This window comes from Apus apus, chromosome 4 (assembly GCF_020740795.1).
Source record: "Apus apus isolate bApuApu2 chromosome 4, bApuApu2.pri.cur, whole genome shotgun sequence".
Taxonomy (NCBI): Eukaryota; Metazoa; Chordata; class Aves; order Apodiformes; family Apodidae; genus Apus; species Apus apus.
In genome coordinates, this window is record NC_067285.1 from 96,996,230 (window position 1) to 97,008,843 (window position 12,614).

The following is a 12,614-nucleotide window of genomic DNA, read 5'->3' on the forward strand; positions in this document are numbered from 1 at the left end:
CACTTCATTCATCTTGATTTCTGCCGGGCTCCTTCTACAGCCAGGTAAATCCCCTCTAGAGGAGCGTCCTCCAGATCCTGCCTTTGACATCACAGCTCTTTAAGCAGATCGAGTGTACCCCAATAATGAGTCTTTCAGCTCCAAAGGAGGAAAAGTTTACAGCATATCCTGAAGTCAAGCTGTAGTTGCAAACATGAATGGCAGCACGAGCCATCAGACTTCTCATGGGCTTAGTAAACCATGCAGTGTGTGCAAGTCCAGTAACTGTCCGTTCTAAGGCAAATAATTATTTGTTTGTTAGAGACAGGAAAAAAGTGGCACCTAGCCGGTAATACGAAAAAGCGAGCCACTTCCCAGTCCTCAGGCGAAGCATTTATCATGCAGGAACAATTGGCCCCTCTAGTGGAACCACCTGTGTACTGCAAGTTTGCGCTTATGGTTACTAACAATTAGCAATGCAAATCGAGCCACAGGTTTTTTCGGAAGCCCCATGACGCGCTTGCAGTGTCTCTGTATGAAGCGATCTTTTCTGAAATGTCCTATTGTAAATCTTCAAAATGAATTCTCCTTTTTCAGTGATGTCCAGAGAAGATAAAAGTGGGAAAAAATGTCAGCCCTCCTACTTACAACTTCCTTTGTGCTTCTGAAGGCACAGTGTCTATTTTGCAACTGTCTCCTTTCAACGCATGTTCTTTTCTCTAGAGGCTGTATGAATATCGTACAATGCTGAGTACAGCTACTGGCACTTCACAAAGAACCCGGAACAATAAGTATAAAGGATATGCCCTAAGCATGTAAAAAGACTAATATGTCTTCTGGTATCATTTACATCAATGATTTTCATCTTTTTTTCTGCACACAGATCCCTAAATATTTTCAGCTGGAGGTTGTTGTATGACAAGTTTCAACCCTTTGGCAACAAGTCTGCCTTTTTTAGTCAGCTTTGCTGAGCCCTTTTAAAGCAAACTGGGGACTGAAAATACCTTACTTACATTTTACCATATAGTTGTTTTTTGATCCAGGGAGTTAATGACTGGGAAATAATATAGAAGTATTTAATGTAATTTAACAATAATAAAAGATAATTTTGCATGGAACTTTTTACAAAGGTTATTGCCTGAAACAATGGGATCAGAGTACTTTTCCATAGAAGAAATGGAAAAATATAGAAATATATAGAATAAAGTCAGGAAGTGCAAATCATGTGCAGTATGCACACACACCCTTGCCTATTTTCAAAAAAGCTATTTCACTCAGTTCCTTCCTGGAACTCCTCCTTTGTTTATCTGTCACCACTGCCTTTGCCCACATCCTTCAGCTCTTGAACTACTGCCTCATGCTTTTCATTCTGTCTTCTTGCAACATCTTCACTGGCATTTGGTAAAGCTAGAGACTCTAACAGTACTAGCAAAAAAGGTAAAAGTTAAAAAAAAAAAAAGGAGAGAATGTTTCTCTCCAAAATGCAAAACCTTTTTTTAACTGATCAGTAAATAGTCCATAGGTTTCCAGGGCAGTTTCTTTGGCTGGCTGAAGAGCACCTATCTACGAGGCATTCTATTGGTGTTCCTTTAGACTGCAACATTTTTTTAAAGAATATGAGATATGTCAAAAAAGGGCAGTGAATCTACTCTTTAAGACAAAGCTTAGGTGTAACAAATTATTCCATAAAAGCTGGTACTAAAGACAGCTTAGTGCTCCAGAAAACACAAAATTAAGGCAGTCAATGCTCATTAAAGTGGCTGTCTCAGTCTTGTAACATGCAGTCTGTGGACGAAATTTGTGTTTCCCTTGACTGCACTCAGAGCAGGACATAGTGAAGCTGGAGGCATCAGAGGCCCACAGAATTCTTAGCTTTTATAGAATTCTATAAACATATCAATGAATTCATTATTTTTCCCCAAATGCCTACAATCCTATTAAGATGCAAGCTATGGGAGCACCTCTTCAGGAGCAACAGTACACATCATAGCTGGGTCTATACCCTGGAGCCTTCTCAAGGGGGAAAAGCTGGAAAAAGAGAAAGCAACCTCCAAAAAAGCAACCTGACCTTTCCCTTCCTTTTTCCCTTCCTTTTCCCCTTCCTTTCCCCCTTCCTTTCCCCCTTCCCTTCCCTTCCCTTCCCTTCTCTTCCCTTCCCTTCCCTTTTCCCTCATTAAATCATAAACCTTAGGACTGCAGTTATTCCCATACAGCTTTTGTTCCTACAGTCACATGTGCCAAAATAGAGCATTAATACTCACATAAGATTTTAGTGCAGGGTGACTTCCCAGTACAGGTGCAGGACTCTGATAGGGAACCCTTTAAATGAAGATCTCTAAGTCTGGGGGAAATCATATTATTTAGAAGAAAAATAGCAATAAATAGAAAAAGGAAGGGTTTGAAATACAGTTGTCTGATACTGGCCACATGGTGGATTCCAGCCAGATGATTCATTGTCTCCATTTTTGCTTCTGTAATTCCCACAACTGCATCAAATATCTGAACACCACTGCATTCTGGGTTTATACACATAAAAAGGATTGCGTCTCTAAGGAATCCTTTTTGTTTCAAGAAATCACACTAAAGCTTAATATTAGTACTTATTGAAACACTCTTGAGTCCAGTCAAATCACAGAGTTTAAGAATTGAATGTCTTATCTGTAAGAGATAGCTCTGAACTGTAACGTCTGTACATATATTCTACCAGTGTTGAGAAAAGATCTGACATCAGTCCAAGATCAAATTAGAGATAACATCAAATCTGTGTTAGGAAATGAAAGAAATACAAATCTTTGAAGGGCAGGTGTAAATTGGATAAGCCAAATTCCTGTAAGACTAAGAGAATGTAGAAGTACTCAAAGGCAAGAGCCAAAATTTAGGGTTCTGTATATGAGAAAAGCATTATATATATCATAACCACACGTGAGGCAATATTAGGCAGAAAGCTTTGACTTCAGTGTGCAGTCAAAGAGTTGATATATTTAAAAAAAAAAAGGCAAGAAGAAATTCAAGCATAACAGTAAATCAGACTTACAATAGCAGGGATATAGAAATTATAGATAGGGCAAGGTACTGTTGTAAATCATGTATGTGAAAATGAAACTAGGAAATCCATCTGTTGTGGACGAATCAAAGCTGATGTTTGACATCACATGTAGCTGTAAATTTTAGGCATATGTGTCTACAATAGTGTTGCTTTTGTGTTCAAGAGGAGAAAATTCATCTATAAATTGGAATAGGAAGCTAGAGAAACCAGTAAGATAGAAGCCTGAAACTCAGAATAAAAATAAATCAATTTTGTTAGCCTCTAACAGATTGAAATCCTGGCAGGATAGAAGAAATGCAAGGGCCCTGCTGTGAGACTGAGGCAGGCTCCATAGATATCTGATGAAGGTAAATGGTAGTATTCTAATGAACCATTTGTGCCTGAAGGACTAATGTTGGAAAAGTTAAAGATGTTTATTATGTTTAGCAGAACTCTGCAAGGCCTGAAAGGAGTCTGCTGGCACAAAAAGAGGAATTCAGCATCTTTATTCCATTTGTGTAGTCAGAAATCCATAATTGAAACTACAACAAATTACATCCCTGAAAAAGGCTTCATGAGCTTGTTTCACCACTGGACGGAAGGATCAGTGGTACCTGTCTGTTGTTTTGGGCAGATGTTAGTCTGATCTGTTGATGAGAACTTAAAGTACTGGCAACTCTAACACCCCGATTTTGTGAAACTTGGTTTCAAAATAAGTTTCAAATTTACCCAGAACAATTTATTTATTTAAACCATTTGTTTTAGAAAAAAAATAATTTACAAACCTTCTAGTCTAGTCTAGTTTATTCTGTTCTGGATTCTAAAGAGATCATCAGTATGCAGGAAGTCCTTCTCCACTTGGTGTCATATAAATGTATTAATAATTCCTCTAGACTCCTAGTCACTTGTGATAGAAATATTGACTGGTACTGAACTGAAGGCAAATTCTTGAGGAAATATAACAGAAATATGTCAATTAAGTTATTGAAATTTCATAAAAATATTAATGTTATCTAGATTCTGCAAATACCTTTATCACTGGAAATAACTAGAAAAGCCACCTAACAAAACTGAAAAACTGTTAAATCTACTGTCTTCTTGGCATCTCTGATAAGGAGCTCTTTTATTATGCTCAATGGGAGACTATTTCTTTTCCTGGTTTAAACTGAATATTCAGGTCCTTAAATAATTTGATCTTCTTACACCTCTTGTCCTTACTAAGCATCTTTGTCATATCAGTTTATTTCCCCTTTCTTCTAACTTATGACCCTAGACTTGTGCTGTACTTTTATACTTATGCTCACTTTCTAACCTAAATTCTCTTTATGTAGACTAGGTTTGAAATCTCATGTTCAAATTTATATTCCAGTCAAATTGGTGTCTTAGTGTGCTTGCTAGCTTTCCTCTGTGTTTTTTTCTGTAATATATTGCCTGAAGCATCATAGGACACCTTGTCCTGTCTTTTTTTGAAATCTATGTGTTTTAATTTTGCTATTCCACTCTGAGTATTTTGAACTCTACTATTCCATGATAATAATAATCTCTTGATTCTGTTGATTAGAGGCATTTTCAGAAAGCTCATCCATCCCATTATTTTCTCATTTTTCTATGTAAAAAATTATTTCACCAATGAATTAATGGACTTGCTGGACAGCTTGTTTTCTGACCTACTACTGTTGCAACACATACTTAGGTAGTTAAATCACCTACACCTTGCATGTTATAATATAATGAAACAAAACTCTTCTGTCTACAGGCCTGTATGAGAAGCAGAAATCCCTGTGCCTTGGAACAGTCATTCAAAAAGAAAATAAAGGAAAATTATTTCTGATTTATGCTAGCTGAAAAAATTAGGTGTTTGCCCTTTACAAGAAATACAGCCTAATAATAGCTATGTCCAACTTGGCTTGAATGTCTTAATTTTGTAACACTGCTTTAAAAATGATCATTGTATCTTCTGTATTCTTGGAGAGTGATTAAGCTTGCAAGCAAAAGGAGCCTAAATTCTAACAACGTTTGCCATTTATTAAAAGCCAAGGATATTACTGAAATCCTGACATTTGTGATTCTTCAGTCCTTAAATTGCTAAAAATCACTCTAATAAGATTCATGACTTACACCAGTGTTATAATTATTGGTGCTAATTTTCCCCAGACCTGCTATTGACAAAGTATATGGATCAAATTAACCTCTGCGATCAGTTAAATTCTCTCACTCTGCTTCTCTAAAGATGGATGTGAACCACTGTGTAATGTAACTCATAAAAGGGCACTCGTTGAAGGTAGAACTTACAATTTAGGCACTGGATGACAGTTTCAGACTTGGAAAAATTGGAGTATATCTGTGGATTCTGTTTAACTTTTTAAAATGACAGTAATTGAGGATCATAATTGTAGTACCGAGTATACAGAGAAAAATAGAAGCATATGCGCACAGAAAGAGAACAGTTGTTATGGAAGGCTTAGATCTGCTAAAGCAGTTGCCTTGCACAAAAGTTAACAGCTAGAGCTAGTAAGGCATTTTACAGCCTTTTCCTCTTTCACTTAGTCCTGTCTAGAGATGGGGAGAAGATACTAACTGATGTCATGTCTCAGTGGAAAGAAAATAAGGCGGAATAGATCGCAGAAAGCGAATACACAGGGTATCCATGGAATCACAGAATCACAGAATGGTTAAGGTTGGAAGGGACCTTAAAGATCATCAGGTTCCAGCCCCCCTGCTATGAGCAGGGACACCTGACACTAGATCAGGCTGCACAAAGTCTCATCCAACCTGGCCTTGAACACCTCCAGGGAGGGGGCATCAACAACCTCCCTAGGCAACCTATTCCAGTGCCTTACTACTCTCAGGGAGAAAAAATTATTCCTTACGTCTAACCTAAATCTCCACTCTTTCAGACTAAAACCATTACCCCAAGTCCTAACTCTGCCCTCTCTGGTGAAAAGCACCTCCCTAGCTTTCCTGTAGGCCCCTTTCAAGTACTGGAAGGCCGCTATAAGGTCTCCCTGGAGCCTCCTCTTCTCTAGGCTGAACAGCCTCAACACCCTCAGGCTGCATAGCAGAGATGTTCCAGCCCTTTGATCATCTTTGTGGCCTATATCCACAGGTCTATATCTTCCCTGTACTGAGTGTTCCAAAGCTGTATGCAGTACTCCAGGTACTGTCTCACAAGAGCAGAGTAGAGGGGGAAGAAAGGCTAATATCTATGCAGATAAAAATTATGGATTTTTGCAAAGGAGAAAAAAAAAAGAAAAAGAAAAAGAAAAAACAAGGTTACCAATGCATTTCCTCATAATAAAACATTTGTTTTAATCCTACACACTTCTCTTAAGTAACACAATCACCCTGAAGAATTGCCTGTATAAAGACACTTAAAATTTATAGTTTAATCTTTTCCTAGTCACATAAATGTTTTGGTGATACATTCACTAGTATCAGAATGTATAACACTCATTCAATACTTTTGTTGACTTGATTAACCCATTATACTCTGTTGAGTTATTTCACAATAATTTTTCCCTCAGAGGTTCTGCTCTAGCAATAGTAACAAGTTTACAAAGTTTGACTTCTCTAGATGAAATTATGTGGCAGATTCTTTAGTTAGATTTCCCCAGGACAATTCATATTCTAAATTAATCAAGAAATACTTAAGGCCCCCTCAACAAACCAACACAGAACAATCATTGTGCACAACCTCTTTTGCATAGGTAGCAGCAACAAACTAGTTATCTGTAACTTCAATAAGTGTTTTGCTGCAACTCTGCTTCAATCTACCTTTAAACAGTTAATGCAAGAATATCTACATTTGCTTTTGGCTACAGTATGGGAAATGGAATAAACAAACCTGCTTTTAGCAGATTTTTTGCCACAAGGTTCTTAAGCCAGCATTGGCTATTTTGTAAGTTCAAGCAGCTTGTGAACTGTGGCAGAAAATTCCCTTCAAAAGCATTTTTCTAACTCCAATCCAATTGTTTAATGCCCAAAGCAGCTCTAATCAACTTCCTTTTTTACCCCATTTTTCATTCCTGAAGTCCAAAAAAGATGAGAACAACAATAGAAAGAATTCATTATATACATATTAGTGTTCTGAAGTCAGGAAACAGGATTAATCATACCCAAAATACCTAGAAGAAAGTGTGTTTATAATCCCTGTACATTCTCATTAGCCACTTGAAACCAGTTTGTGGAAATCTCTAATTGGGGAAGAAATTCTATACAAAATCTTTGCCCCAGAATTGACTGAATCAGGGCTCTAAGGGGAAAACAACATGATTAGCTTTGGCAGTTAAGCTCAGCTGAAAGTCTGAATAAGAACACAGATTCCCTTAAAGAATACTGCTGGTTTTGGCCTAACTCAGAGCATGCCTCTAAGTGTGGTATACATGTCCTTACTAAAACTGGTGAATTTTTTGTAGTGTAACTTTGAGTCCAAGGGAAAAATCTCAGAGGTTATTTTTTGCCTTTTTATTCCTATGAAGGTTACAGTAATCACAGTCATCTATAAAAAAAAACATCTCATGTTAGCATAGACCGCACATGAGGTAGACTTCAGCAAGATCTACATTCTTATTTTTTTGCTGACTTTAATTTTAAGAAGGAATGTTTCCCTACATTTTTCCCCTTTGATGTGGTAGTCCTTCATGTTGCTGCTCCTGAAGCAATCTCTTCATCTGACTAGGCTTTAACTAGGGAATTTAAGAAGAGAAGACTGCACCAAATGTACTTAGCTACCATCCATCTGGAGCTGTATCTCCATTCTCCAACATCTCTCTTACAAGTTCTGTACCTTTTATGCCCAGCTCAATAAACCTGGGATGGTTGCTGAATATTGTTGAGTACTTTGTATGTGACAGTTGCATCAGCCCAACAGAAAATGGAGAAGCTGCTCTAAGTATCTAAATGGCACCAACCTAAATCTGGGGACTGCATCACCATTATCCTCATCCTGCTTTTCTGTTCCATTTCCACAGTGGAAATAAAACTCATGAGAAGCTGTGGAGGAAGGACTGGAGAGATCCAGGATGGTGAAGGACAAAGCTGGAGGATTCTACCACAAGACAGCAGCAAAAATGTTTCAAACACATTAATAACGATCAAGTAAGACATTTTTAAAGAATCCTGCTGGAATGAGAAAGTTGTGTAGAAAGGGTGGAGTCAGATTAAGGACAAAAATTAAAAACATGTAATCTCTGAATATAGTGTAGGAAAACCAAACTTGGGCACAGGCAGAATTTGGAAAGTCTGTGAGTAAAACAGATGTCCGAAAAAAAAAAAAAAGTAAAAAAAAAAAAAAAAAAAGTAAAAAAAAAAGAAAAAAAGTGAAAGACACATTAAAAGAACAGAGAATATTTCCATTAGCCCTCTTATGATGTGTAAATGTGAATTACTATACTTTTTGGCCAGGCATATGTATGCAAATGTATGTAAATTTTATGCAGATTGTATCTGCAGCTTTTTTGATGCCCAGTGTAGTCAGGTCTATAATATAGTTATCCAGAAGGAATCAGTGAATTCTTGCTGGCAAGGCAGAAGCATTTGGGTATGGATGGAGATCAAGTATTTTTTCTTCCAGTTGTTCTTTAATGAGTGAAGCAGAGTGAGTAATTCTCTGAATTAGGCCATGTGCTAACTGAAAGTCATCTATAAAGAGGATCATAGGAGTCATGTATCTATGCATTGAAATGCAGGGATATATGCCTTCTGCTGGAAATTTCAAACTATGAGACAGTTGTTTTAAATCACCCTTCAATTTTTGTGAATCAGTTAAGGAATCACCAGGGATCTACTTTGGGGAAAATCCACCCAGAGTGAAATACCTACAGTTTGTAAAAGTTAGCTAAGAGATATTTTATATTCTTTTAAAATATTTTTTATGAGCAGATAGTACATGCAGAACAATGTACGACACTATTCTGTACTCTACGCTGGATAGTACTGGGGACAGGGAATCCTAAACTAAAAATTTCTATTGAAATACTATAACCTGAGGCTTCACATTGACTCTGTTTTTTTGACAATCCTGAAAAGACAACTGAATGTCAGCATCTGTCCTTCATCAGACAAAGGGACTCAAAGACAGGAGAGGGAAGAAGATACCAGGGACTGCCCTTTGGTGGAACATCACCAAGCATTTTTTTCGTAGTTGCTCAAATGAATGAGCTGTAATTAACTATTCACATCCTTTTTATGCTTGCTTTCCACAAATAATCCAGCACATCAGTTTATTGGCAGGAATGATCAATGCAGCAAGGAATTTGCATTTGTAAGTATTATTATTTTTACTAGCAGGCAGAGTCTGACAGATATCCTCAACCAATTAGAAAAAAACCATGTGACTGACACATCCAATCAAAGGAGACCCTTTATAATTTCTAATATCAGATACTTTGATTAAACTGCCTTCCAATAACCTGCATATGAAAAATATTTATAGAAATTATTCAACAAAAATATTCAAATAATTACATGTAAAAGTGACCAAAAGAAAACAAAGTAAAAAAAGCTCCTCATCACAAATGAACTATCTTTCATCCAGCTCTGTTACTGATAGATGACTTTCTCCAGTATTTCAGCAATATAATCAAGTTTTTTAGAAACCTGAACTGCCCAGCAAATGGGTGACTCAAGGTAATTCTATTACTGTATTTCATCACTACATCCAGAAAGTAAAATGTAACCAACAGTAATGTTCAGCCCTGATGGCATCAGGGAAGTCTTAGTTAAGCTGTAACATGCTATTTCACCTTGGCTGAATCCTCATCAACTTATCTTTATCCAACAGGTTCACCACCAACTGACAGAAGAAGTTAAGATGCTGGACTGAGAAGCAGTGGCTCCACATGTGAAACAAGCTTTGCATTGCTGAATGTATGGGAACAGAATGTGTCTGATTTCCTTTTCTACTTACAGAGTAATGTCTCAGAGAGCCGGAAATGCAGTGCCCCATTTTGCGGTGGCCATTTTCCTAGCTACCATTTGCACATTCCAGAGTTTCTTTTTGGAGATGCAGTGTATCCCAGGAGCAGCTCCCTATGCTACTGCCATTTCAGGCTCTGCTGAACACCACACATGAAGGAAGTTTCAGCTAAATTCTGTGAGCACTGGGTTGTTTTTTTTTCAGACATTTAGTTCAGCCCTTATTATTATCAAGTCTGTAGTCCTCTCAGGCAGTTTGGTCACATCTACCTTCTCTTTATTATGGAAAAGCAGTATTCTCCCAATCGTTAAGGTTGCAACCAGCTTTTAAAGTCCTATTTTTGCCCTTCTTTAACCTTGGCTTGGAAATTGGTCTGCCCTAAAAATTTCCATACTTTGAAGGAAAAGAAGGATAATTAATTTTCTTCAAACAGTGTATAATCAAACTATTTTTGATTTAGAGGTCATTTAAAAATTACCCTGATAAGAAATTTACTTTTATAATGTTTTGCTACATCTAACTCAAAAGCTGCTTATTATAACCTCTCCAAACTTCCTATACTTAGATCCATTTGATGACTATTTAATATCTTATCTACAAAAAGGAAAAAATAAACCCAGAAATATCCAACTTTGAAACAGTATTAACTTTTTTTGGGGGTGAATTGTCTTTGGCCATATTCTTGTCCCTTTATTTTAGTAGATTCCCTTTTTTTTTTTTTTAATTGTTGGATTCAGTCAAAACTTAAAGTGGTGGTTCACAGTTCATTCTGCAAAAACAAGTATGGTTCTCAAGAAGAAATAGTCAGTGATGTATTTCCAGCACACATGCAAAAAAAACCAAACCCAAAACCAAAATTCATTTTTTGATATTTATTTTACAAATGAGAATCAGACAGATCCTGTAAAAACCCAATCAGAATTTTATTTATTATATGTGTCTACTGATTAGTAGATAAGCAGAAGTCAGTAATGTGCTTCTGAAGACAATCCTTTCGTTCCCATTCCTGTACCCTAGATGTGTCCCAGTCAGCATGAGAACCCTAACTGGAGCTAGTCCTAAGGAAAGACCCCTGACAAAGATGTGTGAATGATGGATGCTCAGTGCCTGCCACTTATAGGTCTTCTCCAATTGCAGCACTCTACTTGTTCCCCTTGAATAGGAACAGCAGGAAGAACTCCATGTGAACATTATGAAGGAAAGTATTTTATTACCCAAAAGGTGAGAGCAGCTGCCACAAGAGCAGTAACACATGCAGAAGAAAGGGATCATAGGAAAGCTGCTCATAGCGAGCACAAGGCAGGAGTTAGAAAAAGCAGATGCTAAATGATGCTAAAAAGCATGTAAGAAGAATTTCTGACTGATAGAGTTGAGAAGGAATGATTTAACTATATCAGAAACAAATGAAATCCTACAAATGGCATAGATCCAGGCCTTGACCAGGATTGTAAAATTTTCAATTGCTAAACAGAAAAAACAGAAGTATTCATTGTTAGCATGATGTATTCATCTCTTACAGTGATTAATTAAATACTTTCTATGCTATTAGTAACTGGGGAGGATGTGAAACAAAAAGCATTAAGCATTTTAGAATCTACTAGACTCGATTACTTACACCCAGTAGTATTGGAGAATTGGCTTAGGAGTTCTCTGAATATTAATGTTGATTTTGAACAAATGTAGATTTGTGGGAGGAAAAGTTCCAGAGGACTTTTGAAGTGTTTCTGTTTAAAAAGAGTGAAATGAGATGCTATGAGGAGCTAGGGGTTACTTTGTCCAATATCAGCTTCTCTTAAACCCATGGTAGGGCTTTTATGGGACACAATCTGTAAAAAAAAATGAAGATTTTAGCATAAATAATGCCAGTTAATACGGTTTTATGGAAAACAGGCCTTATCAAGAAAATTTGTTATCATTTTTTTCGTAAGATCATCTAAGTCTGGGTGATAGAGATTAAAGTCTGACATAATATACTTAGATTTATGTGATGAATTATACCACTTTTACATTACACTACAATTTCAAAAAAATAACACCATACAGACTCAGTACAGAGCAGTGTAAAAAACTAGTGAAATACTGTAAAAATATATAATTAATAAAGCACAATTAGGAATTGCAAATGGGGCTCAATATACAGAGAAAACATAAGGAAATGTAGGAATCAAGTTAAATCAGTTTTATTTTCCACACCACTTAGGATGATTCAGAAGGAGGTGCTCAGAGCAACCTAAGTGTAGGGAATTAAGATAGTCTGTGACACAGTATCACTCCCTAACTCAGTTTGGCTGAAATTAGAGCTGTTTCTGTCAGTTGTTACCCCTGAAATTTCTGGGTACCCCTATGCCTGTTTAGCAGTCTTTTTGTGAATCCTCTTCAGTTCTTGGCCCCAGTGATTCCCTCAGTTACAGAATCTAACTACAAATTATATGAAGAAGTATTTATTTTTCCATTTTAGTCTTTCTAATTGTGTTGCCTCTCTGTTTCTTTGTCCAGGTGTGTGTGTCTTATAAGACATACCTTCTCTTTAGCTCTCATTACAGTTGGTAAATTTGACATCTCATTCTTCATGGTCAACAGCCCCAGTGTCTTAGATCTTTCTTCATAAGAGAAGTTTTTAATGCTCTTGATCATTCCCTGTCCTTCACTGAACCCTCTTTTAATCAGCATTATTGTTTATAAGATAGAGCCACT

At 36.9% G+C, this 12,614-nt stretch overlaps 1 protein-coding gene across 1 annotated transcript in view; it reads right to left on the reverse strand.

The window, feature by feature from the left end:
* Positions 1-1,282: 1,282 nt before the first annotated feature.
* Positions 1,283-12,614, reverse strand: part of LOC127384218 (cytosolic beta-glucosidase-like) — a 158,147-nt gene continuing 146,815 nt past the window's right edge. The window contains exon 4 of the mRNA XM_051618303.1: positions 1,283-1,404. Coding sequence (XP_051474263.1) covers positions 1,283-1,404 — 122 coding nt within the window. The remainder of the gene's footprint in view (positions 1,405-12,614) is intronic.